General features: G+C 47.7%; 1 protein-coding gene across 1 annotated transcript in view; it reads left to right on the top strand.

Annotated features, from left to right (window-relative positions):
• Positions 1 to 26,466, top strand: part of LOC311329741 (receptor-type tyrosine-protein phosphatase S-like) — a 164,813-nt gene that overhangs the window by 31,946 nt on the left and 106,401 nt on the right. The window contains exons 2-3 of the mRNA XM_084461649.1: positions 7,941 to 8,127; positions 25,561 to 25,706. Of these exons, the coding sequence (XP_084317775.1) occupies positions 8,031 to 8,127; positions 25,561 to 25,706 (243 nt within the window). The 5' untranslated portion in view covers positions 7,941 to 8,030. The remainder of the gene's footprint in view (positions 1 to 7,940; positions 8,128 to 25,560; positions 25,707 to 26,466) is intronic.

Raw genomic sequence — 26,466 nt, 5'->3', positions numbered from 1 at the left:
ACCCTAGCCCTATACCTTAACCCTAAACATAACGTTTTACCCCTAACCATAGCCATAATTGTAGCCCAAGTCCTAACCCATAACCATAACCACCCCCCAAAAAACCTACAAGTAAACCTAAACCTCACCTTAAACGCTAAACCTAACCCTCAATATAACCTCTGCATAACACACACACACACACACACCAATGTCCCTTGCCTCACCTATTTAGGATAATCACATTCCTCCATTTTCTATTTCTTGAACAAACTCGTATTCCCAGACGGTCTGGCTGCCCTCTAAAAGTTTCCTAATCACAGTTTAAAGGGCGGTCATCTGGCTATCATTATGATCCCCTCCCATGCTGGTCGCTCTGCCTTGGCGGGGGGCCAGGAATTGACGTCAACCCCTTTTGTCAAGGACTAATGTGTCTGTACCGCCCGGTGGCACCCGGCACAGTGTTGTGTAATTAAACTACCCATCTGTAAATGTCCTCCTTCCTGGTTCTGAGCCCAGGTGATGATGTCAGAGGTCATCCACAACACTTGACCTTTGGCGATCAGCGCGCCGACCTGGGCTCCAGGGCTGCCGCCTCAGGAGAGGGAGAGGGCGGAGCTAGCCGCGGGTCCGTGCGCCGGCCTCCAGCTCAACCCATCAGAGAGACAGACAGAATGTGGCCTCTACTGTGAACAAAATGAGTGGAATAATGCCTTGGTTTGGAGGTCAGCTCTGCCGATTCAGAGCTGTCAAACCCCCTTACACCTCAGCGGCTCAATCTGACAGTGGTGGACTTGATAGGAGGGAAAAAAAAGCATTTTGCACTTCATATAGGAATGTTAACTCTCTTTCAGTATTAGGGTTCCTACTTCCGTTGAACTGGTGTGGTAAGCATGACAGCTTTTCTTCTTATTATTATTATGGTGTCTAGGAAATCGTTGCTTTAAACCTTGAGGCCTTTCTCGTGGTTCAAAATAGTGTTTCTGCTCTCGTTTCCCAAGCACCTCGTGAGAGACTAGATCAAAATGTAACTGTTGGCCATTTTGTGCGAACTCCAAAGAGACGCTGTTTCACAGGGCATTGCGGCAGGGGTGGGGGTGCGTGAGCGGGGGGGCAGTGCGGCCCGTGGGGATGCTGGGGGGAGGGGCTCGGCCAGCTCTGGATGTGGTCATGGAGTCTGGAGCTCCCTTCCTACGCAGAATGACCTTCATGGAGAGGAGAACTGAGTTGTGTGTGTGTGTGTGTGTGTGTGTGTGTGTGTGTGTGTCTGCTTAGTATCCACCGTGTGGGAGAGCAGAATACATGCCATGTTGAGCCCAGTAAAACAGCAGCATGGTAACACGCACACACACACACACACACATATATATTGTAAGCATGAGTAGAAGTACGGCAATTCTATAACGATATGACAATTGTTCTTTACTGGCTCAGTGGGTGGTTCTTTGCTGGATCTATGGGTATTTGCCCAGTGTACTGTAACAGAGTGTGTGTGTGTGTGTGTGTGTGTGTGTGTGTGTGTGTGCGCGTGCGCACGCGCGCGCGCATGTGTTAACTCCATGATAAAGGCCTTCTTAGAGCGGAGGTTCAGGGAGAGTGGAGTGATGGAGGGGGCAGTAATGAAGGAGATAGAGGAGGAGCAGGCGCATGCAGCGCATTTCCATAATGGGCCTGCGGATCCATGCAAATCCCTGCGCTTCCCCCGCTAAATGACTGCAATGCAAGCGACCTCAAGTACGCATGCATATGAAGGAGGGGGGGGGGCGTGCCTGAGGGGGGGGCGTGCCTGAACGGCTGCTGTTTAGCCAAGCCACACGCATACGAGTCAACACGTAACACGCATACTCACACACACACACACATACTCTCTCTTTGCAAAGGTCTAACTGAAGAATTATTCTGATGGATATACCTTCTCTGCTTCAGAGAGCTGCCACATTGAAACGACAGGGGGAGAAGAAAATAGTAGGCAGAACTAGCGAGCGAGCGTTGACACCTGGAATCAATAGGGGTCAGCCTTGGAACAGATGCTCGCCGCTGTAGACCGGCTACGGAGCTAAAGGTGGTTGTCTATGCCAAGGGAAACCACCCCCCCACACACACACACACACACACACTCACTCACTGTAGTTATTGGAGCAGTTAGTGGAGTAGGCCTGATGAGGTGTCCTTGGGCCTCATTCACCAATATCTTCTTAAGTTCTGTTCTTAAATTTCTTCCTAAGACTTTTTCTAAGGAAAGCTCCCGTCTGATTCACGACGTGTTCGTAAACCGCTGGAAGAGTTCGCACCTGCCTGCGAATTTCATGGTTTCTCAAGTTCAAAGCTCGTTGCCGCTCACATGAATTAGCATAGGTAAACTCCCCACCATCCCCATATATGGATATGCAACTCCAGGGTCATGCGCAGATGTCACTTCTCTGAATGAATACCAGTCATTCGCGCACACGACACGCCAGCTTTTCGATAGCATAATGGTTTAGGTGGGGTTGTTAGGTGCGTTAGCAAGTAAGAGGACTGCATTTCTCATCCAGCGTAGGCAATCAAAATCTGATTTTAATTCAGCCAAGTAGGCCTCCTACTACGAGGAATTTGCCTTGGTGCATAAACATAGCGAGGCAGAACAGTGCAAAATGTCAACGTGATAGAATACAATATACAAGCCTACAGTCTACAAAAATGTAGGCTATATAGCCTACACAGCTGTCAACACTAGCAGTTGACAAAAGAGGTACCCTACTTATCTAATCTTATCTACATACTGTATAGAAATGGTTATTGTGTCATTTGTAAATTGAGTATTAGAGTTTCATCTGTAATGACCATAACCTTGGAGCCGGCAGCAACATTTCACTGTGACTGGACATTAGGCTGCATGTGACAAATAAAGGAATCGTGAATGTTTAATCTTGAGGAGAGATATGCAGGCTACTGGAAGGGGGCCGGCGTGCCCACCGTTGTCTGAGTTCGACAAGCGTGTTGGTGCCATAATAGGGACAACAGCACTAGGTGTGCGCGCCGCTGGCGATATGGATACAGACACCAGGGACACGGACTACCACCCCCTCTCCGCAGCAGACTCTCCGTCTAGCGCACTTACACACATCCAACTGTAGAATTGAGGTGACCGCAATCACCAAATGATGACATGGTCATGGATTTGTTGGTAGGCTATTATATGTAGGCCTATACAGCGAAATCTCACGGTTTGCATAGTCTACATTTCCGCACTCAAATGGCCTACTTGCGACTGCTATTCAGTGTTCGTATATTCTGTTCTTAGCTGAGAACAAATCCCAGATGAGAAACCATTGGTGAATGCCAGACTTTTCTTAGAAACGGCGTAAGTACGGTTTAAGAAGAAATGCTTCTTTACTTTGTTGGTGAATGAGGCCCCTTGCTCATAAATAACAGGCTTCAAATGACGACTTTGAACACGACGAGGCGAACGGCGCCTGCAGAGCGATGCACGTACGGCTCGGTCTGTGAAAGGAGAGCTATTAACAGGGAGTGGCTGAAGGCCCACTTTATGACGCCCGTTCAATGTTAACATTAACAGCCATGAATACACGCTGGGTTTTAGGGAAAGCTGTAAAAAACACGAGCCGTGCCACGGTGGCCGCTGAAACGTTTGTGCCCCGTCAGGAAACATGTCCGAAGGAAAGCTACACCATCCGGCTTTGGATTGTCCACAAGCAACGAGTCAGGCCTGGTTTCAGGAGCGGTGTCGAACGGGTCTTTCTCAGTTCCGGAACCAGGGTCCACTTTGGCATTAAAACGAGTCACAGTCTCCCAGGTTCATTATTCGCTGTGTGTGTCAATTGACTAGAGACCTTGTTATTGTAAGTGGTTAGTGGCCTTGTCACACGTTGCTTCTCATTTGGAACAGTCAAGAGAGCGTTCGCGCTTCATTAATTCCCTTCTCTTTGCATCGCTTAATGATTGCAATCCTTTTCTCTCTCGGGGAGGAAACGGCGGGAATTGACACCGCGTCTGTTCGCCGACGCTACGTTACCGTCCGGAGAGAGTCGAGGCACTCTCGAATCCAGAGTTCAGAGAGGACAGCGCAGGACAAGGTTGCGGTGTTTTTTGAGGACGGGCGATTTATCACAAGGGTAGTCAAAACACCGCGTATCGCTGTTAAAGAATCTGTCTGTAGACCTGTGGGAACTAAGCATTCAACACCCCCGCCATGTCGGGCTTGTCTGGGGTCTGTGACGACGTGGCCTGCTGCTGAATGTAGAAGTGCTGCAGTCGCTTCTTGTTGTTTCATGTTACTCAGTTGTTTGGACTTGTAAAAGTGATGATTGCTTTTTCCAACTTTTTCATTCAAGAAGAAGTTTGTCTTGCTTGTGTGTTCTGGCCACACACGCACACACCCACACTATCTCTCTTACTCTCTCTCTCTCACACACACACACACACACACACACCACACCCAGTTTCCCTGTCTCTAATTTAGCTTTCTCTCCCTGGAGGATAAACAGCGGTGTGAGTTTGATAATCAGCCGTGTGGTGCGGTGCTTTGAAGAGCTGGAGCTGGGGCTTCCGGATGCGTCGGACGATAAAAGGGGTTCAACTTGATCCAACATTCAGCTTTATTTGGGCCAAAAGGTCTTGGAAATCTTGTTTTTTTTTAACTGCAAAAGCTAGACATCAAGAAATTCTCTTTGATCTGTTAATCCAAGCACTGCTCATCTGGGAAAGGCATGTTTTTTTCTGGTCCCTCAGGCAACATGATGTTATGTTTTCCTCATTAATGTTTTCATACTGTGTGTGTGTGTGTGTGTGTGTGTGTGTGTGTGTGTGTGTGTGTGTGTGTGTGTGTGTGTGAATGGTGTGTGTCCTCATTGGTTACCTCTTACACTCGTCCCCGTCGTCCCCTTTGCCCATGATGATTTTCTTCTCAGGCTCCAGAATCCGACATGTTAGCATCAATAAAGCAGGGAGCTGACCCTGTCACAGCTACATGATAACTGCCAACTGCTGCTAGTCCCTGGAAGAGGGGCCATTTTGCATGTTAGGAGGAGTGATGGAGAGATTGACACTTGGAGGAGGTAGTAATCTCGGCCAATACTGAAAGCTGCCAATATTTAGATGCCTGTGGAGATGCCAAAAGCATCAGCTACCTGTTACTGGAAGTGTGTGTGTGTGTGTGTGTGTGTGTGTGTGTGTGTGTGTGTGTGTGTGTGTGTGTGTGTGTGTGTGTGTGTGTGTGTGTGTGTGTGTGTGTGTGTGTGTGTGTGTGTGTGTGTGTGTGTGTGTGGTAGCTTACGTGACGTGATGGACTCCAGATTGCTTGGGTGAATTGCAAGGCTAAGACCTCACTGGTTTCACAGCTGAATAATTCATGAAAAGAGCACCATGTCTTGTTTTTAATCTAGTGGCAGTTGAAATCTGGACTGTAACCCTGGATAGCAGAGTTATCACTTTTGGGGGAAAGTCTGCTAATATGCTATGTTTCACAAGCTTGCCAATAAAACACATTTGGGGTGAGGAAACACTAATTGAAAAACATCCAGTGGTGTGACAACATCTTGTTTTTGGTAGCATAAACGCTGCTCGCTAATAGTAGCAATAATGATTTTGTGTGTCCTTCGAACGCGACTATGTTGTAACTTCTATGTCTAGTGGCCATTCCTCAGCTATCCAAGGACACGGATAAAATCGGCAAATCATGAACTTTAGAAATTAGCGTTTTCCTGTCCACCCAGACCTTTCACTGTGTCAGGCTTTATTAATTGATTAAACAAGAACGTGCAGCACTTTATATCCTCCTACTCGTCCTCCACTGCTCCGCGTCTTCTCCTCTTACAAGGAGAAGCTGTGGTTGCTTTTAGCGGTGCTAGTGGTTTCCCAGAGAGGTGCTAATAGCTAGAGAAGTGCTTTGCTTCTTTGCTTCTCCAAGCATTCAACCACAAAACCACTTGGGTAACACACTTGCATCTCAATTGACAGCTGCGCATTTGGGCGCAGTCATCATAGACCTGTTCCGGTCTGAGCTCAGGCTAACTATAGTCTTACGTACGTCTTCAAGGTTGGCCTGTAGCTTTTCTATGCAGATACAGGGTTTAATAGTGTGTGATTGCTGTACTGGACATAAGCAAAGCGAAAATTGAATGTCTTTAGAAGGTGTACTCTAGAATGAGCTGCCCACTGATTTCAGGACAGCAGAGTCGCTGCCCATCTTTCGTCGCAGGCTCAAAACTCATCTCTTCAAGAAGTACTACAACAATCCTCCCTCCTAAGCACTTCTTGTATTGTATTTTAGATTGCTATTCTTGCACTTTGCCTTCAGCACTAGATTATGCTCTTAGTCACTTGTTTTAGAAAGAAGATGCACTTGTGAGTTATGGCAAGTAGTAGTACAAATGCAATTATTGTTAGTCGCTTTGGATAAAAGAGTCTGCTAAATGACTGTAATGTAACGTAGTCTTTGCGTTTGAATATCTGCCCAGGGATATAAGCTGTGTGTGTGATCAGGAGAACCTCCACAATAATAGACCAAGCAAGCTTTTTGGAGGTTGTAACCAAAGCTGGAGGCAGAAAGCTAACTAAGGGGCAAGCGCCATAAATCATAACCCCACGAAAGGTGTACTTCCTGTAGGCTTGCGATGGCTGGACCCTGGCCTGCTGGTTAGAGATCCAGAGGCGCAAGGAGATTCCTCCGCTTCCACCGTCGCTTAAATGTAGAACACCGAAGCCGTCACAGCAAAATGTCCCCTGTCATCTCCACACACACCCTCCTCTCCCTCTCTGCTTATCCCTCGCTCACAATGACATCACATGTCCTCTGGACGGGGAAAAACACACGCACAGAAAGGAGTGTACACAAGTGTGTGCCCGATGTGTATGCTATTGTGCTGAGCGATGAGCTCAGGTTTTTGATTTGGCCATCTGAGCCAGGTCATGACAAAGGCCCCCTAGTCCTTTTGCGGACGAGGGGGGCACAAAAGACCCATTGTTGAGTTGACGAGCGTGGACGACTATTCTGGTGAGTGGGGAGAGGGGAGGAGAGGAAGGGGGCGAACGGGGGGAGGGGGTTTGAGAAATTGGCAGCTATAGGAGGTGAGGGGGTGGTCAGAAGCCAGCGGGTAAGCAGTGCTGCGTGGTGTTGACGGTGCCACTGGTAGTTTGTATAAGTTGCCTTGTGTGAGTGTCTCCTAAATGCTGTATGTATGCTATCATATAACGGCTTTTCACATCCCCACTCAAACTGTCAGAGCATCTCCACCTCTCACATAGACAACCATGCCTGGTGTGTGTGCTTTCAGACTCGCTCATGTCATGGATCTCTCTCTCTCTCTCTCTCTCTCTCTCTCTCTGTCTCTCTCTCTGTCTCTCTCTCTCTCCGTATCGCACGGAAGACATATCAATGAGCAGAGGCTCCCTGTGCCTGGCGTGTGCTCACATGGATTAATGGCAATTTGACTCAAACAAAGCGATGTTCCCTGAAATTTCATCGGGCACCTACATAATTACAAGATATGGCGATAAGCAAATAATGACAAGATCTGGGCGATAAGACCCCAGGCTAATTATAGGATGGGAAAAGTGGTTAATTGTGTGTGAGAGCGAGAGGGAGACAGTGTGAGAGAGAGAGATAGGGGGAGGGTAAGGTACGGTGACAGACGGACCAGTGTTGCTAAGGCTCTGGGGATGGATTCCTATCTGTGTGTGCGTTCATGCGCGTGTGTGTGCGTGTGTGTACAGTATGTGTGTACTGTATGTGATGGGAATACATGTGATTCTAGTTGGCACGTGTATTCATATGGGACTGGGACTGTGTGTGATCCGGGTTGCCTAGCAGTCGACAAGCCCGCATCACAGTTGTATCATTTGCAAAAAGAATGTCTGTCAGGGAGATCACATGAGCCAATATGACAAAATAATATTCAGAATGCCTTCAATTCTACATAATCTAATCATTCCCTCTCCCCTCCTCCTCCTCTCCCCTGCAGAGTGCCAAGCCGTCCTCTGTGAAGACTCCCGTCTCCTACTCGCGGGGCCTCGGCTCTCCAGCCAGGTCAAAGTTCACCTCTGGAGCCAAGATGGCCGCCGGCGCTCCCCCCTGCCTCTCTTTGCCAGCCCTGCTGCCAATCAGCACTCTGCTTCTCTCTCTGCTGCTCACCAGCTCATATGCCTTATGTAAGTGCCGTTATATACTTGTCTGTCACAAATTATATATTGGTTTTAAATTGTTTAATTAGTTGGTATACAGGTTATTTGGGGTTTGGTATGTGAGTACCATTTTCTGTCTTGACAAACATGTTTGGTCTGTAGTATGTGAGTATTCTGTGTTCAGTTAAATTTGATGTTTCGTTTGATAGCCTACTTTGTTATCTAAAATTCAGGTTCTGTTAACCCCACTGGTTTGGATCTGAATCTGGGAAATGGGACCTAAAGCCATCGCTACGCATACAGCTACTGTACCTCACTATAGATATGTGTCTATGTGCACCTATAGACAGTATCTATATGCACTTATGTCACTATACAGATGGGGGAACTTAGGAATTGTAACCTTACCTGCGGGATTCCAACGCACCGTCTGCACCATTCTGCACCACCGCACACATGCCCATAGAGGGAGCCTCATCTCGCATATTAGATGAGCTTACCTTGTTCTCTGTCTGGTTGTAATTTAATTTTTACGAATATAGCCTATCTATCTACAGTATCTCTGTAACTGTTGTCGGGTCTATGTCTGTTAACTCATATGGAACAAGGTATCAGGACAAGTAGAGGTTTAACACAGTAGGCTAGCTATAAGATAGTCTCTCATTATAGACAGTGTCTATATGTATATATCTCACTATAGACACTGTCTATATGTACCTATCTCACTATAGATATGCGTCTGTGTACCTATATCACTATAGATATGTTCCTAAATCCAGTCAAGGCTGCGTGTGACTGAGCGCGCGTGTGTGTGTGTGTGTGTGTGTGTGCGTGCGCACGTGTGTGTGTGTGTGTGTGTATGTGTATGTGTGTGCGCGCGCCTGTGTGCACACATGCGTTTGTCCTTCCCTCTGCTAGGAGCTCACGACAGATCTGTAGATCTCTGATACCAATCTCTCTACTAGACTTGAATCAATCCACACCTGCTCCCACCTTCATCTATTTCCATTGCCTCTGTCAAGGCTGATCTCCCCCCCTCCCCAACCCCCTCCCTCCCCCCCCGTCCTCTAGACTTGTTTTCACTCGTTCACCAGCTCTGTGTGCTCTCTGCAGTTCAAACCAGGATCTTCTAAGCTGGCTTTCTCTCTCTTTGTCTCTCTCTCTCTATCTCATTTGATACACATATCTAGAGACTGACACACTATAACACACACACACACACACAAGTGCACAGGCGTGCGTCATGCACCGTGCTCTCTCTCCGGACTATCATAGACGGACACTTCCCTGGTTCATACCAGCCCCTGCTTCACTAGACTCACCTCCCTCTGCAGTCCACAGCCTCTCTCTCTCTGTCTCTCTCTCTCTCTGTTTCTCTCTCTCTCTTTGTCTCTCTCTCTCCCTCTCGATCTCTCTCGATCTCCCTCTCCCTCTGTCTCCCTCTCTTTCTCTGTCTCTCTCTCTCTCTGTTTCTCTCTCTCTCTTTGTCTCTCTCTCTCCCTCTCAATCTCTCTCTCTCTCTCTCTCTCTCTCTCTCTCTCTCTCACTCTCTCTCTCCCTCTCTCTCCCTCTCAATCTCTCTCTCTCTCTCTCTCTCTCTCTCTCTGTCTCTCTCCTGTTCTCTGTGCAATATGTCAGTATCTGCCAATCTCTTGTGGCACAGCCACATACTGTATATCATAGCTCTTTATATCATAGCTCTGTATATCATAGATCTGTATATCATAGCTCTTTTTTGTCTCTCTCAGCTGCCTCCCATCTCTTTCACAGGGTTCTCTCCCTCTCCATAGCCTGAAGTGAAGAGCAGCTTTTCAATATCTGAATAAAACCCTCCAAATAATCCTTAATGGGTCACTTACAATGGGCAATGACCCCCGCCCGCCCACACACACACACACACGCACACACACACATACACACACATCCACTTATACACACAAACACACACACACTCCTACACACACACACACACACACACACACACACACACACGCACACACACACACACTCATACACACACACACACACATACACACACACACACACACATACACTCTGCTAGTCGTTTAGGAAATACTAGTCAGCTAAACTAAATATAATTTAATTAAAAACAGATTTATAAAAAGATTTCATTAATTAAAGTCAGCTTACTCACAGTGCTTAGGCGTAGGGTAGGGTTATTGTCACACCGGCTGGTGGGCTAACCCAAAGCCAGTGCTTGTTTTTTATTAGTCATATGCATGTTCCCAGTCTTACACAAACTGATTGCTTTATATTTGCACAGTTGTTAATGTGAGCACACTAATGGCCCCCCTGACCTTGTTACCGTATGTTAAATTAGGGTACTATTAAGACTGCAGATGTCTTTTGAAGCCAAATTTTGTTCAAAACATTGGTCCCAAAAAAATCATACAGAATAATGTAAAACAGTGCAAATAAAAATGAATTGAAATAAATAATAACTCCAAAGTCATCTGATAACTGTATTACCATCCGGATCGACATCAGCTATTTGATGCAAATGACATGATTTGGGGCAGGACATTATACTTCCCATTACACTTCCCATTACTGGATTTGTATCGCTTGAGCTCAGTGTGTCAGTGGAAGTCCATAGTCGAGTCTCTTGAATCTCAAATTGTGGAAAAAGACTCACAGCTCCAGTTCTATTATTGAATATGGGTTTTTGACTCTGACTGTTTCAGTTATAAGCACACCCACGCCCTTAAATGAAATTCAACAACCCAGGCGCATGACCAGACCACTACCTGACCCAAGATCCGTCTGGGATCGAAATGTTGTTTATATATTAATATAGGCCTACACCAACAGGAAGAGGAAACATTAGGATATGAATGTACAAACGTAGTGTGACTGAAGTGTTTCATGGACGTAGTCAAATGGCCGATTAGTGCACAACGCACACAACTCGAATTGAGCGGTGATGATCTGTTTGAGTGAGAGTGCGTAGTCAAGAGAGCAAGATCTTAGGTTAAGTATCAAACAAGACCTTTTATTAATATAATCTGTACGTTTTAGGAGCATAGGCTACCCAGATAGCAAGCGGATCTGGGCCATATACAGGCCAGATCTGGCCCATATATGGCCCAGATCTGCTTGCTATCTGGGTATAGAACCAGATTTGCAAGCATTTTTCGCAATCTGGGACTCCTGTGGGCCTACCGTAGCTTTGGCTCCACACTGAAACACGGGGGATGTGTGTAAAATGTATCACAAACCTACAGTAATGGAGTCGCTTGAATCTCCCTTATCAACATCTGTCATCCTCTCATGAATACCAGTAATAATTAGTATGATTAATCGATCAGAAGGTCTCGCAAGTGTTGTGTGTTTTTTTCCCGGTATAGGCGGGAGTGTGATGAAACAACAGGACACCCTCAGACACGCCCCTCAATCATTCGGGGGACTAATAAGGGAAATTCTTATTCAATCCTGATTGCCCGTTACTGTAAAATCGTTGGGTGCTATGGTAAAAAAATAAAATAAAATTACCCACATTGTCGGGCAATCCTATTCCCTTCCGGACTGATCTTTTATATGACTGAGCTCTCAGATCCAGCCTCACACGTTCGCTTTCACAGCCTAATTGCAGAGTTGGAAAGAACTCGGAGGCCGACCATTAAATTAGGAAAATAGTTTAAACATTACAACTAAGGGGTAATATCTTTGTGCTGTTAGTGAGTCACAGGTCCATATACAAATACAAAATTACAAAAAAAAACAATAGAGTAAGACTAGTCGTATAGACAGTTTCAAACCACCGTCTAGTCAATGAAAATAGTCGCTGTGCACATCCCTAACACGCACACGCACACACACACGCACACACACAAACACAGACATACACACACACCATCCGTGTCTGTTCCTGCTCTAATTGCTAGTTTAGATTGGATATAGCTAGTGCTCGTCTCCCACGGATTGACAGAGCTTTGTGCCTGGTTCTTTTCTGTTTGGTCTGCTTGTGTGTTTCTGCCCACCTGCCGCGTTTAACACACTCTACCTAGTGCTTACTCTCTCTCTCTCCTCTCTACCTAGCGCTTACTCTCTCTCTCCCCTCTCTACCTAGCGCTTACTCTCTCTCCCCTCTCTACCTAGCGCTTACTCTCTCTCTCCTCTCTACCTAGCGCTTACTCTCTCTCTCCCCTCTCTACCTAGCGCTTACTCTCTCTCCCCTCTCTACCTAGCGCTTACTCTCTCTCCCCTCTCTACCTAGCGCTTACTCTCTCTCTCCTCTCTACCTAGCGCTTACTCTCTCTCTCCCCTCTCTACCTAGCGCTTACTCTCTCTCTCCTCTCTACCTAACGCTTACTCTCTCTCCCCTCTCTACCTAGCGCTTACTCTCTCTCTCCCCTCTCTACCTAGCGCTTACTCTCTCTCTCCTCTCTACCTAGCGCTTACTCTCCTCTCTCTACCTAGTGCTTACTCTCTCTCCCCTCTCTACCTAGCGCTTACTCTCTCTCTCCCCTCTCTACCTAGCGCTTACTCTCTCTCCTCTCTACCTAGCGCTTACTCTCTCTCTCCTCTCTACCTAGCGGTTACTCTCTCTCTCTCTCCTCTCTACCTAGCGCTTACTCTCTCTCTCCCCTCTCTCTCCACTCACATCATCCCATCCCTGTTTGATTCCATGCACCTGTCTGCTCTATGTACCCCCCCCCCCCCCACACACACACACACACGCACACACACGTGCACACATACACACACACACACACACATACACACACACACACACGACCCAGGGGTTTAGTCACCCAATTAAATTCTCCCCCATCTGATCTTGAGGGGACAAAGAACCTCATATTAGTCTCTCCTCTTTCTCCCCCTTTTCATCAACACCTCCCTGCACATCCTCACACACACACACGCACGCACGCACGCATGCACGCACACACACACACACACACACACACACACACACACACACACACACACACACACACACACACACACACACACAGCAGGTGGATGTCACCTATTTGGAGAGGTCCTTTGCTAAAAGCATGATGTCATCCTCCCTCCTCCCTTTCATTCTCTCTCCCTCCCTGTCTCTCTCCCTCCCTCTCTCCCTACCTCTCTCTCCCTACCTCTCTCCCCCTCTCTCCCTCCCTCTCTCCCTACCTCTCTCTCCCTACCTCTCTCCCTACCTCTCTCCCCCTCTCTCCCTACCTCTCTCTCCCTACCTCTCTCCCTCCCTCTCTCCCTACCTCTCTCTCCCTGTCTCTCTCCCTCCCTCTCTCCCTACCTCTCTCTCTCCCTCCCTGTCTCTCTCCATCCCTCTCTCCTTCCTCTCTGTCATAAATCACAAGGAAGAGGAGACATTTTTAATCAAAAAGGGAAAAAGCTGTTGAATAAATCTAGCTACCCTGCGGTAATAAAACCTCCCTTTGCTTTGTATTGTTCACTGTGCTTGTGTGTGTGTGTGTGTGTGTGTGTGTGTGTGTGTGTGTGTGTGTGTGTGTGTGTGAGTGTGTGTGTGAGCACTCCTATGGGCAGCCCTGTTGCGGTCGGGAGAGTTGTGGCGCGCTATTTTCAGGCTTGGCTGTGTGCTCGATGAGATGGACGCATTTGGAGGGTCACTTCCTAAAGCCAAGTGTTTCTTTCGGAGATCGACCAATCACATTCTCTACCACTGCTCCTGCCCCCATAAACAAACAGCCAATACTAAAATAGAGAGAGTGCCCGTGCGCAGCATAAAAGGTGCAGGTATAAAGCCAAAGTTAATCAGAGAAGTAGTAACATACCGCACTCTTAGGCAGGGATCTGATAAAGAATTTTAATAGAGCGACGCGTTTCGCATGTTGCTTCGTCAGGCTCATACCGTATGAGCCTCATACCATATCAGCCTGACGAAGCAACATGCGAAACGCGTCCCTCTATTAAAATTCATTATCCGATCCCTGCTTAATAAAACAGCAAATACTGCTTACATTTTAGTAGCTGCTCAGTTTGCCCACTGTGTGTGTGTGCATGTGTGAGTGTGTGGGTACAACTGCATGCGTGTATGTGTGTTTGTGTGTGTTGGTGTGTGTGTGTGTGTGTGTGTGTGTGTGCGCGTGTGTGTTTGTGTGCATGTGTGTTTGTGTGTGTGTGCGTTGTGTGTTTGTGTGTGTGCGCGTGCGTTTGTGTGCGTGTACGTGCATGCGTTAGTGTGTGTGTTTGTCTGTCTGTGTGTGTGTGTGTGTGTGTGTGTGTGCGTACGTGCCTGTGTGTTTGTGTGCGTGTACGTGCTCACGCAGTGGAATTGAGAACCGTGGGAACAAGGAGGATGAACGATGCCCTCTTTACACACACAGACACACACTATTCCGAGCCCCGTCCGTCCGGCCAGGGTGTGTCCGTGAGTCTGACCACAGCGTCCAGGGCCGGCATTACCCTCCCGCCTCAGGGCTGCCAGGCACCGCGAGCGGCAACAACAGCGCCCAGAATAGCCCCGCCAAATACTGGCTGCACAATCCCATTTGTTCCTCTGAGGTCTATAAAGAAGTAGCCATTTTGGAGCGTGTCCGGGTCTCGCCAGTGGTGATGTGGAGCCGTAAACGGGGCTGTCTGGTTCTCTCGTGTTTATATTCTCCTGGAATGTACATGTACAGCGAACGTATAAATACAGGGAAGGAAACTACAGCCACAGCCGACACCAGTGTGGTGAAACAAGTTTTTTTTTTTTCTTTCTCGTCAGCATTTTTTTTATTTTTCTGTGCATTCGGGGAGTGGATGAGGTTAGATTCTGTGTGCACTTGAGGACAATGGAGTGGGTTGTGTGATTATTTATGCTCCCTCCTCACTGTGCAATCTCCTTAAGAGTAGCAGGGCTGCCTGGGTCTTGGCCAGCCCCTCTAATTGTAATTGACTTGAGTCCTGAGTGGAGGGACTGGGGGAGGGGGGCAATTTCTATAATTCATTTTCCTTTGAAGCTGCCAAGTGACAACATTTCAGGGGGATGATTTCTCTCCATCTCTCTTTCTCTCTCTCCCTCTCTTTCTCTCTCCTCTCTTTCTATCTCTCTTCCTCCCTCTCTTTCTAACTCTCCCGCCTTCGATCTCTCTCCCTCTAGCTCTCTCTCTCCTCTCTCTTTTTATCTCTCACTCCCTCCCTTTCTGTCTCTATCTCCCTCTCTCTTTCTGTCTCTCTCTCCCTCTCACTTTCTAACTCTTTCTCTGTCTAGCTACCTCTTCTACCAGCGCTAATTCAGCTGAATTCAATTTCCGACAGGCCTCGCTGTGGGCACCTTCCAGGCCCTCCATGGCCTGATGCTTCAGCACTACATCAAGAATGCTCCTGATAATTGGGTCCTGGGCGGAGAGTTACGTTGCCTTTTTGTTATCAATCGCACAGCTGGGCACACGTGGAGCTCTAAACAGAACAAAGACCTCTCTTCCCTCCACTTCTTCATCTCCTCACTCTGCCTCTTCCTCTTCACTCTTCCCCGTCTGTTAGGCCTGGTGGACACATGCTAGTTTTATTATGTGGGCTATCAAGGGTGCCCACATCCTAATATCTCCACTATTTCTTACTGTATTATTCTCCTCAGAACTTTGATAATTATCTACAGTATTTGGCCATTCTTTTGAATGACAGTGGAAATGAAATAGTAATTCCTTATCTACACGATTTAACTTTAAAAGTTGCACAACAACGAGACTGTTATGGTTGGTGATCTGAAATGGGACAGGTTGATGCCTGTGTCTGGTGCACTTAAAGCACAATGTGATTCTCTGAATCTGACCATAAATAATTCCCCCACAAACTGAAAGATAGAGGCTGGGGCTGGAAGACAGACACGGTGGCAGCCCACATTCCATTTTCTTCAGGAAATGTACATTCTAGTTGACTAGTCCAGAGCTGCAGTTCCAGTAGCCACCAACAGGTGTCCAATGGTTTTAGCCTTACATTATACAATATATCCCAACCTATGTGATCAGCTATTCGAGAATGCAGTTAATTTTTATTCTTCTCCTGTCTCTACTGACACTGTTTTTTAGAGCCAAGCAGAGAGTGACTGGTCTGCTGACAGAATGTCACAATCTATCTATTTGATTTCTTTGAGGTCGAGCCAAGGAACCAGGTTCATTCAGCTGGTAATGATCTTAACACATTGCACAAGGCAACTCGTCTGAGAGTAATGTGGATAGCGGAGTCTTATAGCCATTCATTATTTAAAAAAACACAATTTTGTTAAGCCACAGTCTACTCTTAGTCTACTCACAATCACGCAGCCGTAAGAATGGGCACACCCGCTATTCTCACGATACTGCATCTTGTTTTGGGAAATTCGGCTTACAAAACCTAACCAACCCTAACCCTAACCATAACCCAAATATAAGGTATTTATGGCTAAAATGCTTGAAATCAGTACTTCCGGATGCCATAAGAATAGTCGATGCCTTTTGTCAAGCCTGCCAGCCTCAACAAAAGGCTGGCAGCCATTTTGATTTTGATTGAATGCTGTTAAGTTGGCTATAGAGCACATATCCCATCACAAAATGTCACACTGAATTCCATTGCCTTGCCTTATGAACACAACACAGGCTTCGTCCACCTTTTTTTCTCTACCCAGTCTTTCTCTCACTCCATTTTTGCTGTGGGCTTATATGGTCCAATAGTTTGAGTGATGTTGTTGGAGTCAAGTTTGACAGAACAATACAGGTGATTGAAGTCTGTGTAACATGCTATCCCTTGATGTTTTGCTGGAAAAAATAATTCACTATGCCAGCAAGGTGTCGTTTGAAATGATCATTTCATGATCAAAGCTTTGATGAGCACTCTCCCCAAAGTTTACATCTTCAAAGGTATGGAATCCTGTGATTTCGAAAGAGAAAATATACATTTTATTTGATGCCTCTGCTATATTACATAGATAAGGGGGGAAATATGTGAATATTAGTTTTTTCAAAATGCAGGAATATGATAATAAAATGTTTGTTCTGCTCTGAGGTTCTCTAGTTTCCTTAAGTGTGTGTAGTGTGTGTGTGTGTGTGTGTGTGTGTGTGTGTGTGTGTGTGTACTATGTGTGTGTGTGTGTCTGTGTAGTGTGTGTGTGTCTGTATGTGTGTGTCTGTATGTGTGTGTCTGTATGTGTGTGTGTGTAGTGTGTGTAGTGTGTGTGTGTGTGTGTGTGTGTGTGTGTGTGTGTGTGTGTGTGTGTGTGTGTGTGTGTGTGTGTGTGTGTGTGAGAGAGAGAGAGAGAGAGAGACAGCGAGTGAGTGATATCGAGGCAGCCCCTCCTCTATCACAGCCCTCCAGTGAGAAGATGGAGGCTGTTTGTCATTATCTCCCTTCAGAGAGAACCATTTTGTGGTCCTCTTTGATCTAAGATGTGGCCCGTGACCATCTTAGCAGCTACATATTCTTTTCATTTGGCAAGTCAACAAGTGTCAAAAGCCTAAGAACATTCTGAACGACACAAAATTGGTCCCATTTCCCTTAGTCTTCAGTGTGACCAGGCTTTTGCAGTTGTCTGTTGTTAAACTTAATTTCCCTCAGCCTCCTTGGAATTGTGCTTATTTATTTCCAGCAGGTTGAGGTAAACGTAGATGTTTTTCTCCAATCTGAACCCGAAACAATGTTTCCAACGGGACCAATTTGGAAGCGTTATGAACCACTTCAGAATTCTACACCTTTGACAACCGTGTGACTGGAGGAAGTTTGACCACTGGGCATTAGAACTACACAACTTAAATTGGCCTCCCACATCCTGTCTAAGGTTTCTGTGGGTCACAGAAGTTACAAGCTAATTTCCAGCACAGCGCCCCACTTTCTTCAACTACAAATGGAAAAATAATAGGATGAGGTTTATTATAATCCAGGGATGTTTGCCTGCACTGTAGGCCTCCTGAGTCTCCGTAGATGCAGCTCAGGTCTACCTCGGCTGCGACTGAGATGACCTGCATGCTCCGTTTGTGAATTACTGCATCCGAGATGACACGTCCCCCCGCCTCTCCCTGAGAGCAAATCCCAATTAACCTCCCATCCCCCGCCTTAATTGAAAAGGCAGTGTTTCACTAACTCGTTAGCTTTCGCCAGCGAGGTAAGGACTACATCTGATGGAGGAACGGGCTAATGAGCCCTCTGGAACCCCACCAGAGCTAGGATTATTATGGACTGGACAACCATTTATCGACACAGCTCCGTTTTGTTTCTATGTAGAGCAAAGGACTAACATTTCATTAACCTTTATTTAACCAGGCTTAGACCTATTGAGATTAAAATATTTTTTTCAAGAACAACCTGGCCAAGATTGGCAGCAGTTCCCACCGACTACTAATCCCATGACCACACCGGTGTTACCGGTAACACCGTCTAGCCTGGGCCTATAGTAAGAGAGCGCTTCCTTTAACATTTAACCTTAGACCTTTGCCTTACCCTTTGCCTCACGTTGAACAGCACTGTTGTGTAGCCTATTTGAAGAGATGTGCTTATTTATAACCATAATTTGTTTATTGTCATCCAGTTTTTCAACATAGCCTACTAGGAATATACACCATGCCCGAAGCAAATTCCTAGTATCTTGAAAAACGACAGTACGTGGCAATAAACCTATTCTGATTCTGATTATAAAGAAGACCAAGTGTAATGTTTATCTTACTCTTACCTTACTCTGATCGCGCTTTTGCAGGCAAGCTGTGGAGGCATCCAATGCCAAACTACCTCCGCAAATAAGTATTGTTATGAACGGAATGCTGCTAGATTAGGCGATAGAATAGGCTGCTAGAGTGGCAACAGCAACTTGGTTAGGTTAGCTGAACAGCCAAGAGGTTAGCTAGGCTATGAGAGGCTATAGCCATAACCTCCCCCTCCCCTCCCCTCTCCTTACTCTCTTCATGGGAATTGAAACTGAAATCTGATTTCAGCGTGTACATGCGGGGGGGGGGCAGATCACAGACACCTGTTTGAGTTTGATGAGTGAGCGCTGATATGCGAAAATTAACCGAATAGGTAAAGCAACGGTGTTAAGGTAATGCCTCGGTGAATACACAGTGTATGCCCGAACACCGATTAAAACCGGTAGCACCGACAACCGTGACAAGCCTAGTACATACTCACATTAAAAACAATACATCAGCCTAAAAATGCCATGACAGTTTGCACCGCCAACGTCTCTGCAACCTGGGAGCCAAGCTGGCAGGAGTCTCATAAACAATGATTCCCCTCGGACCCCCCCAAAAAGGCGACCACCCCTATATCATCACAGGAGTCGATTAGCTCTAGCCAGGAGCAAAAGCACGCAAGAGACTAACGACAGAAATGCGGGGTGACTATATGAGATGGAAGCTGGTTACCATAGCGATGGCTCCTGCCCCTGCAGCCTGCGAGAATTGGGTCCTGATTAATGGGGACGGGCTGTTTAGGCCTGAGGGGCGTAGAGGGTGGAGGATTGTTAAGCTGGGCCCAGCTCTGCCCAGTAAGGCAGCCATAACGAGCAGCTAGGCATGCTGGGATCCGCGGAGGCCGACCTGCCTCGCACCACCAAGCTGCAAATCTCTGCGCTCCAGAGGGCTCTTTGCCCACTTCTGTCACGAGAACACGACTCTGTGGACTCAATAGGAGTGTGAAATGATTGCGTCATGTCAGAACATGTTATAGGAACAGGGCCAGCAAGGTCTGAAGCAGACTTCCTTAGTTATTTTTCTGCCAAATGGTCAGCATTTACCACATTTTCTTTGTACAAAGATTCACAATCCACAGTGAAATGTTACTGCCGGCTCCAAGATTATGCTACAGATAAACTCTAATACTCAGTACCAAATTAAAAATGTACAAGTGGGTGTTAGTCATTCAGGAGTCGGATGGCTCTTCCTGAGCCTCTGTGCTCGTCATGTGGGTGTGGTTATCTCTTCCCTGACCGTAGCAGAGAGAACAGTCTGTTTCCTGGGTGGCTGGGGTCTTTCAGGATCCTGTTGGCCTTGGTCCCGCATCTTCTGGTGTAGATGTCCTCGAGGTGGGGGAGTGGCCTCCCCAAGGAACGTTCAGCCGGCTGTACCACTCTCTGTTGCTATCCGTCAAAACATACCGCCATTCTACAGTAACTGCCCTGTGAGGTATGAGAGATGATGTCAAAATTAGCCTGTGAATTGTACCTCTAAAAGGTCCAAATGTTCCCTTTCCCCCCAAATGGGCCTTTTTCAGCTGTGAAATGTGCCTCCATTTAACTGGACCAGAGGCTTTTCTCGCCAGAACCCTATTTGCTGAATTACTGGATGGGTTGAAGATGCCATTTTGTCCTTCAGTTTTTATAAATGCCACATTATAATGGCCGCTATTTACCCTTCCATCGATGATAGTAGCCTACTAGTCACAGATTTCCTCCTCCCTGCTCAACAACAACACGCGAGTGCCCACAAATAGAACCGATGACCCCATGGCGGCACCCCGTACCGTGCAAGGCTATTAGAACGATCCCCGTGTCATTTCTGTTATCTGGGAGAGCAGAGTTAGCGGTCGGTAGCGGGGATGTTATATTAGAGAAACGAGTGGCTGCTTACACAGTGTGAGCTAGCTTCCCCCCGACTAGCCACGGCGTTTACTCAGTGGCGCTACGTTCTGGCGGCCCTGTGAAGATAGCCGCCTCCCCGTCGTATCGGGCTATTTCCGCCCGGTCGCGGCTCCCGCTCGGGAGATAAACCTGGATCTTGTGTGTGCTTATCTGGGAGAAAGCGGTACCTTTCTCCAGTTGAAAGAGGCCTGGGCTTGAATGAGATACTGAGGGACAGCTGTAGCCTACAGGGGCTGGTGTCCTCTAAATGTCATCTAAAGTAGAATGGACCAGTGAGCCTGCCTATCTTATTGAAAATACGACTATTTTGCCAGCGTTTTTTATTTTTCTTCTTTCAGACCTTTCATGTACTGTAGCAGTGTTAGCACATGGTAGTAGCATAGCAGAGATGATGTTTTCACACGAGGGCACACTTTCGACTGAAAGCCTTGCCCAGGTGATGACGATGATGCTGGTAAGCATGGGATTAGTATGTGGTTGGTCATCAAGGAAAAATCTAAAGGCAATTTATTTTTCAGTAAACATATTCGTCATCGTCAATTACCGGTTGCATGGCTGCGAGGTTCGGGCGTCGAGGAAAGGGTCATTCAGCAATTACCACAAGCGACCCCCCTGCGGCCGCTGAAAATTGAAAAGGGTTAGGTCTAGTTATGAAAGGGTTAGGTCTAGTAATGAAAGGGTAAGGTCTAGGTATGAAAGGGTTAGGTCTGGTTATGAAAGGGTTAGGTCTTGTTATGAAAGGGTTAGGTCTTGTTATTAAAGGGTTAGGTCTAGTTATGAAAGGGTTAGGTCTAGGTATGAAAGGGTTAGGTCTAGGTATGAAAGGGTTAGGTCTAGTTATGAAAGGGTTAGGTCTAGTTATGAAAGGGTTAGGTCTAGTTATGAAAGGGTAAGGTCTAGGTATGAAAGGGTTAGGTCTAGTTATGAAAGGGTTAGGTCTAGTTATGAAAGGGTTAGGTCTAGTTATGAAAGGGTTAGGTCTAGTTATGAAAGGGTTAGGTCTAGTTGACGAACGTGTGACGCGTGTTCACACTCAGACACACATACACTATGCGCGTATGCAGTCAAGGGTGTGCCCTTTCACACATTCTTAATTTATTCAAGTATAATTATGTACACACACACACACACACACACACGGACGCATAAACACACAGACACACCACACGTCCTGCTGCTTGCTCCCGCTAATGGTGAAGCCTCTGTCAGGAGCTCTGTTCTCAGCTGGGTGTGAAACAGCCTTAGGCCAGGTGTGGTGCTGAGGCTGGCCACTCCCCACTGGGCGGGCGACACTCAGCAGACACACGGCCTCGCTGCCCTCCACCCTCTCCTGCTTCCACCCACTCCTACTCCCACCCCTCCTGCTTTCTGTCCTCCTCTTGCTCGCTTGCCCTCTCCCTCATCCTCTCTCTCTCTCTCTCTCAATCTCTCTCACTCTCTCCCCTCCCTCTCTCTCTCTCTCTGTCCCTCTCTCTCTGTCCCTCTTTCTCTCTCTCTCCCTCCCTCTCTCTCTTTCTGTCTCTCTAACCCCCCCCTCTCTCTCTCTCTCTCTGTTCTTCTCTCTTTCTCTCTCTCTCTCTCTCTCTCTCTCTCTGGTTATTGTTCAACCTCTCTCCTCCCCTCCTCCATCTCTCCCTCTGAGACTGCATGCTGCTTACAGTGTCTCCTCTATCTCTAACTTTATCTTTTCAACTATTCATCTTTCTCCTTGTACAATCTCTCTCTCCCTCTCTCTCTCTCTCTCTCTGTCTCTCTCTCTCTCTCTCTCTCTCTCTCTCTCTCTCCTTCCATCATGAAGTCTTCTGCCGCAGGTTCAGCCGTGGAACCAAGCAGATCACGATTCAGATCCAAATCTTCTATACTCCTGAGTATCATTACATTCTGTATACTATAGCTCTGGAGAGCTCTCACACACACACACACACACACACACACACACACACACACACGTGACTGAGCTGGCTGCTAGTGCGGTCAGTGTCTCCTGGGGCGGGTGGCAAAAGTGACCAGGTCAGGTGTGTAACCGGGCAAAGAAAAGGGGCGGAGCCTGTCGGCCCTCCACACAGCTACAGCCATGGTGGCTGCCTGGGTAAATCTATCTGCTCCACCTCACCACAGAGCATGGGGTTGCACCCGGAGTATGAACGGGACAGGCACAGAAGAGGGAGTCTATTGAAAATACAGCAGCACGCCACATTTTGTATTCCCTGTCCTATCGCGGGTATAATCGTTGAGATATCAAATGGAATGAGAGATTTCCAGTCAATGTATTCATCTGACAGAATATTGCAGCACAGCGGAGAATCGATTTGTCCGACGTTAAAAGAAAAAGTGGAAAAGGTGAAATCTTCCAGTTTTGAAAAGATAAACTGTCTGTCTAGCCCCGGTGAAAGAAGGGGCTTGTGGGTGTTTTCATCTGAGCATCAATTTCTTCCTGCCATAGGTCAACAGCCCCAGCTGCTGTCAATCAAAGCCTCTCTTCATCACATCATTTGCCTTGTTTGTGCAGACACCCGCCCGCACACACACACACACACACACACACACACACACACACACACACACACATACACACACACACACACGCCCGCCTGCCCACACACACACACACTAAGACACCTTGGTCAAGGTCCCACAGCAGGGTTTACGAAAGCCCAAGAGAGGCCATTTGCCCCAAAGCTATATGGGCTATGAAGGATCAAAGACAGATGTGGTCACATTTGGATGCTCAGTGTTGATCGGTTGTTCTGACTCATGTGTGTGCATGTCTGTTTCTATATGTATCAGCGCACGGATGATTGTACACGTGAGGAGGCTCATGCTCAAGTGTGTGTGTCAGTCCTAGTTCTCACACATTCCTTTTTTTTTTCTTTTTTTTTTTACCAGAATATTATTTTCAGCTGCGAACTGAACTTTCAGTTTGTTTTCTATCCTCAGGCGCTTTCGCTCTCTTTCTCTCTCTCTCTCTCTTTCTCTCTCTCTCTCTCTCTCTCTCTCTCTCCTTCACACCATCTCTATCCCTCTTGTCCCTAATAAGAGCAGGATCTCTCCTTCATGTGTGTTTAATCGTTGTCCAGAGAGTGGGGGCCGGCCCGCGTACTCTCAATTATTAATCAGAAGTTCTGGTGTTGCCCGTTTGATCATCCCCACATATCTGCACGCTCTAGATTTAACAACCCCCCCCCCCCCCCCCCCCGGAGACCCTCTTCCACTCCCCGGCTCGCTGTCTTGAGGCTGACCCCCTCCGCCCATTAGAAGACGAGCACTAAGCCCCAGCGTAGTCCCAAAGTGAGAGTGATGTAGGGGGGGCTGGGAGTTTGGTTGGAGGGGCTGGGAGTCGGGGTGGAGGGGCTGGGAGTCGGGGTGGAGGGGCTGGGAGTTTGGGTGGAGAGGTTGGGGTGGAGGGGTTAGGGTGGAGGGGTTGGGGGGGGTTGGGAGTTTGGGTGGAGGGGCTGGGGTGGAGGGGTTAGGGTGGAGGGGTTAGGGTGGAGGGGTTGGGGGGGGTTGGGAGTTTGGGTGGCGTCATTTTACAGAAAGGAAAAAATAAACTCTAACATGAAATAGATAGACTCCCATAGATTCCCTCAGTCTGGTGAGCGCACGTTTGAAAGTCCCATCACAAGACAGCTGCGGCATTGATGTTATTCACCATTCCCCTCCTCTCTCTCTCCCTCTGTTTCTCTCTGTCTCTGTCTCTCTCTTCTCTCTCTGTCTCTCTCTCCCTCCATCCTCTCTCTCTCTCTCTCTCTCTGATGGCGAGTTTGCGTTTGTCTGACGCACACATTGAGAGACGTGTGTGGGATTTGGATTATACTCTACAAATGGGGTGTGCTGCGTGTGTGTGTGTGTGTGTGTCTGTGTGTGTGTGTGTGTGTGTGTGTGTGTGTGTGCGTTAAACCACAGACAGAAGCTGAGGGCGCTTTATTATTCATTGCTCCATTAAATAATTCATGTTGGCGTCAGCGTGTCATGGTGAGCGTTGTCTGTAGTGTAATTACCCCTTGGTGTTGATATACGGACACTTCCCTGGTTCATACCAGCCCCCGCTTCAGTCACCTCACCTCCCTCTGCAGTCCACAACCTCTCTCTCTCTCTCTCTATCTCTCTCTCTCTCTCTCTCTCTGTCTCTCTCTCTGTCTCTATCTCTCTCTCTCTGTCTCTATCTATCTCTCTCACTTTCTCTCTCCCTCTCTCTATCTCTCTATCTCTCTATCTCTCTCGGTCTCTCTCCCTGTCTCTATCTATCTCTATCTCTCTCTCTCTCTGTCTCTCTCTGTCTCTATCTATCTATCTCTCTCTCTCTCTGTCTCTATCTATCTATCTATCTATCTATCTCTCTCTCTCTCTGTCTCTCTCTGTCTCTCTCTGTCTCTCTCTGTCTCTATCTATCTCTCTCTCTGTCTCTCTCTCTCTCTCTCTCTCCCCCTCTCTCTCTTTCTGTCTCTCACTCTCTATCTCTCTATCTCTCTCTCTCTCCGTCTCTATCTCTCTCTCTATCTCTCTCTCTCTCTCTCTCTCTCTCTCTCTCTCTCTCTCTCTCTCTCTCTCTCTCTCTCTCTCTGCAGCAGAGGTGGGAGTGGCCCATCATTATACATCCCAAGAATCCTGAATGCCACTCTTAAGCCGCTATGGCTACTCAGACTGTTTGTGTGTGTGTGTGTGTGCGCGCGCGTGTCTGAGAGTTTTTCATGCAATGTAATTAACTTGATTTTAGAGCTACGACTGGCTCATAATGAATTGGGTTAGCTCCACCGGTATGAGCTGTCACATCACTTGTCCCTTGCACTAATGTCCTCTCTCTCTCTCTCTCTCTCTCTCTCTCTCTCCTTCTCGCTCTCCCTTCCTTCCTTCCTTCCTTCCTTCCCTCCCTCCCTCCCTCCCTCCCTCCCTCCCTCCCTCCCTCCCTCCCTCCCTCCCTCCCTCCCTTCCTCCCTCCCTCTCTGCAGCACAACCTCGGTTCACTAAAGTTCCCGTTGACCAGATCGGAGTGTCCGGGGGAGTGGTGTCCTTCGTGTGCCAGGCGACTGGTGACCCCAAGCCGCGGGTGAGCTGGAACAAGAAAGGGAAGAAGGTCAACTCCCAGCGCATCGAGGTGAGACATGGGGCCCTCGATACCCTCTACCGCCCCCCTACAGCCGGGGAGGGAGTTTGGGCACATGCGTCCCAGGCATGAATATTCACCGACAGACGGACGTCACAGTCGTGGGCTGCGCCCCGGTGCTAGCTCAGCGGTTATCTTCGTTGTGCGGTAGGAAAGCAAAGCGCAGACGCGGCTTCGTGACCGGTACGCCGCAATCTCCACGCCTGGCGCCGGCGTGAGGCAGCGGGCACAGAACTCTCGGTTTTCACTCCCGCCGAGCAGCCGAACGCGCCCGTCGATGCTTCCATCACACGTGCCTGGCTGCGGTTCCTCGAACATACGCAAGCTGTGCATTATTTATGATGTTGGTCTGTTGTTTGTCTCCGCCTGCGCCCAGATGGCAGCTCTAAAAGTCTTGATTGATGCTCAACGTTCCTTAATTAAAACTGGGTGGCGAGCTAACAACGCCGGGAGCTCGCCGACAACACTCCCCCCTCTCCCCAGCCAGGAAGGCAAGGAACGGAGGGGAATATCTCGGCGAAGAACAAACAGCACTCGAGCTGTTTAGCATTCTCTCCCGCTCCGTGATGAGCGAGAAACAGAGAAGGAGACCCCTAGGGTTTAACATGGCGTTGAACTAGCTTCTTTCCTGCGTGTAGAAGTTCATTTGTGAAAGAGGTTTTAAATCATTTTCCTCTCGCCCTCCAGCGCTCTCTTTGATAGTGGTCCGGGCGTGCCCTGGCGCTGTTTTCCTTCATTAGTGCTCTAGCCA

Source organism: Borostomias antarcticus (assembly GCF_949987555.1).
Source record: "Borostomias antarcticus genome assembly, chromosome: 3".
Classification (NCBI taxonomy): domain Eukaryota; kingdom Metazoa; phylum Chordata; class Actinopteri; order Stomiiformes; family Stomiidae; genus Borostomias; species Borostomias antarcticus.
This window is presented reverse-complemented; position numbering and strand designations above follow the sequence as displayed.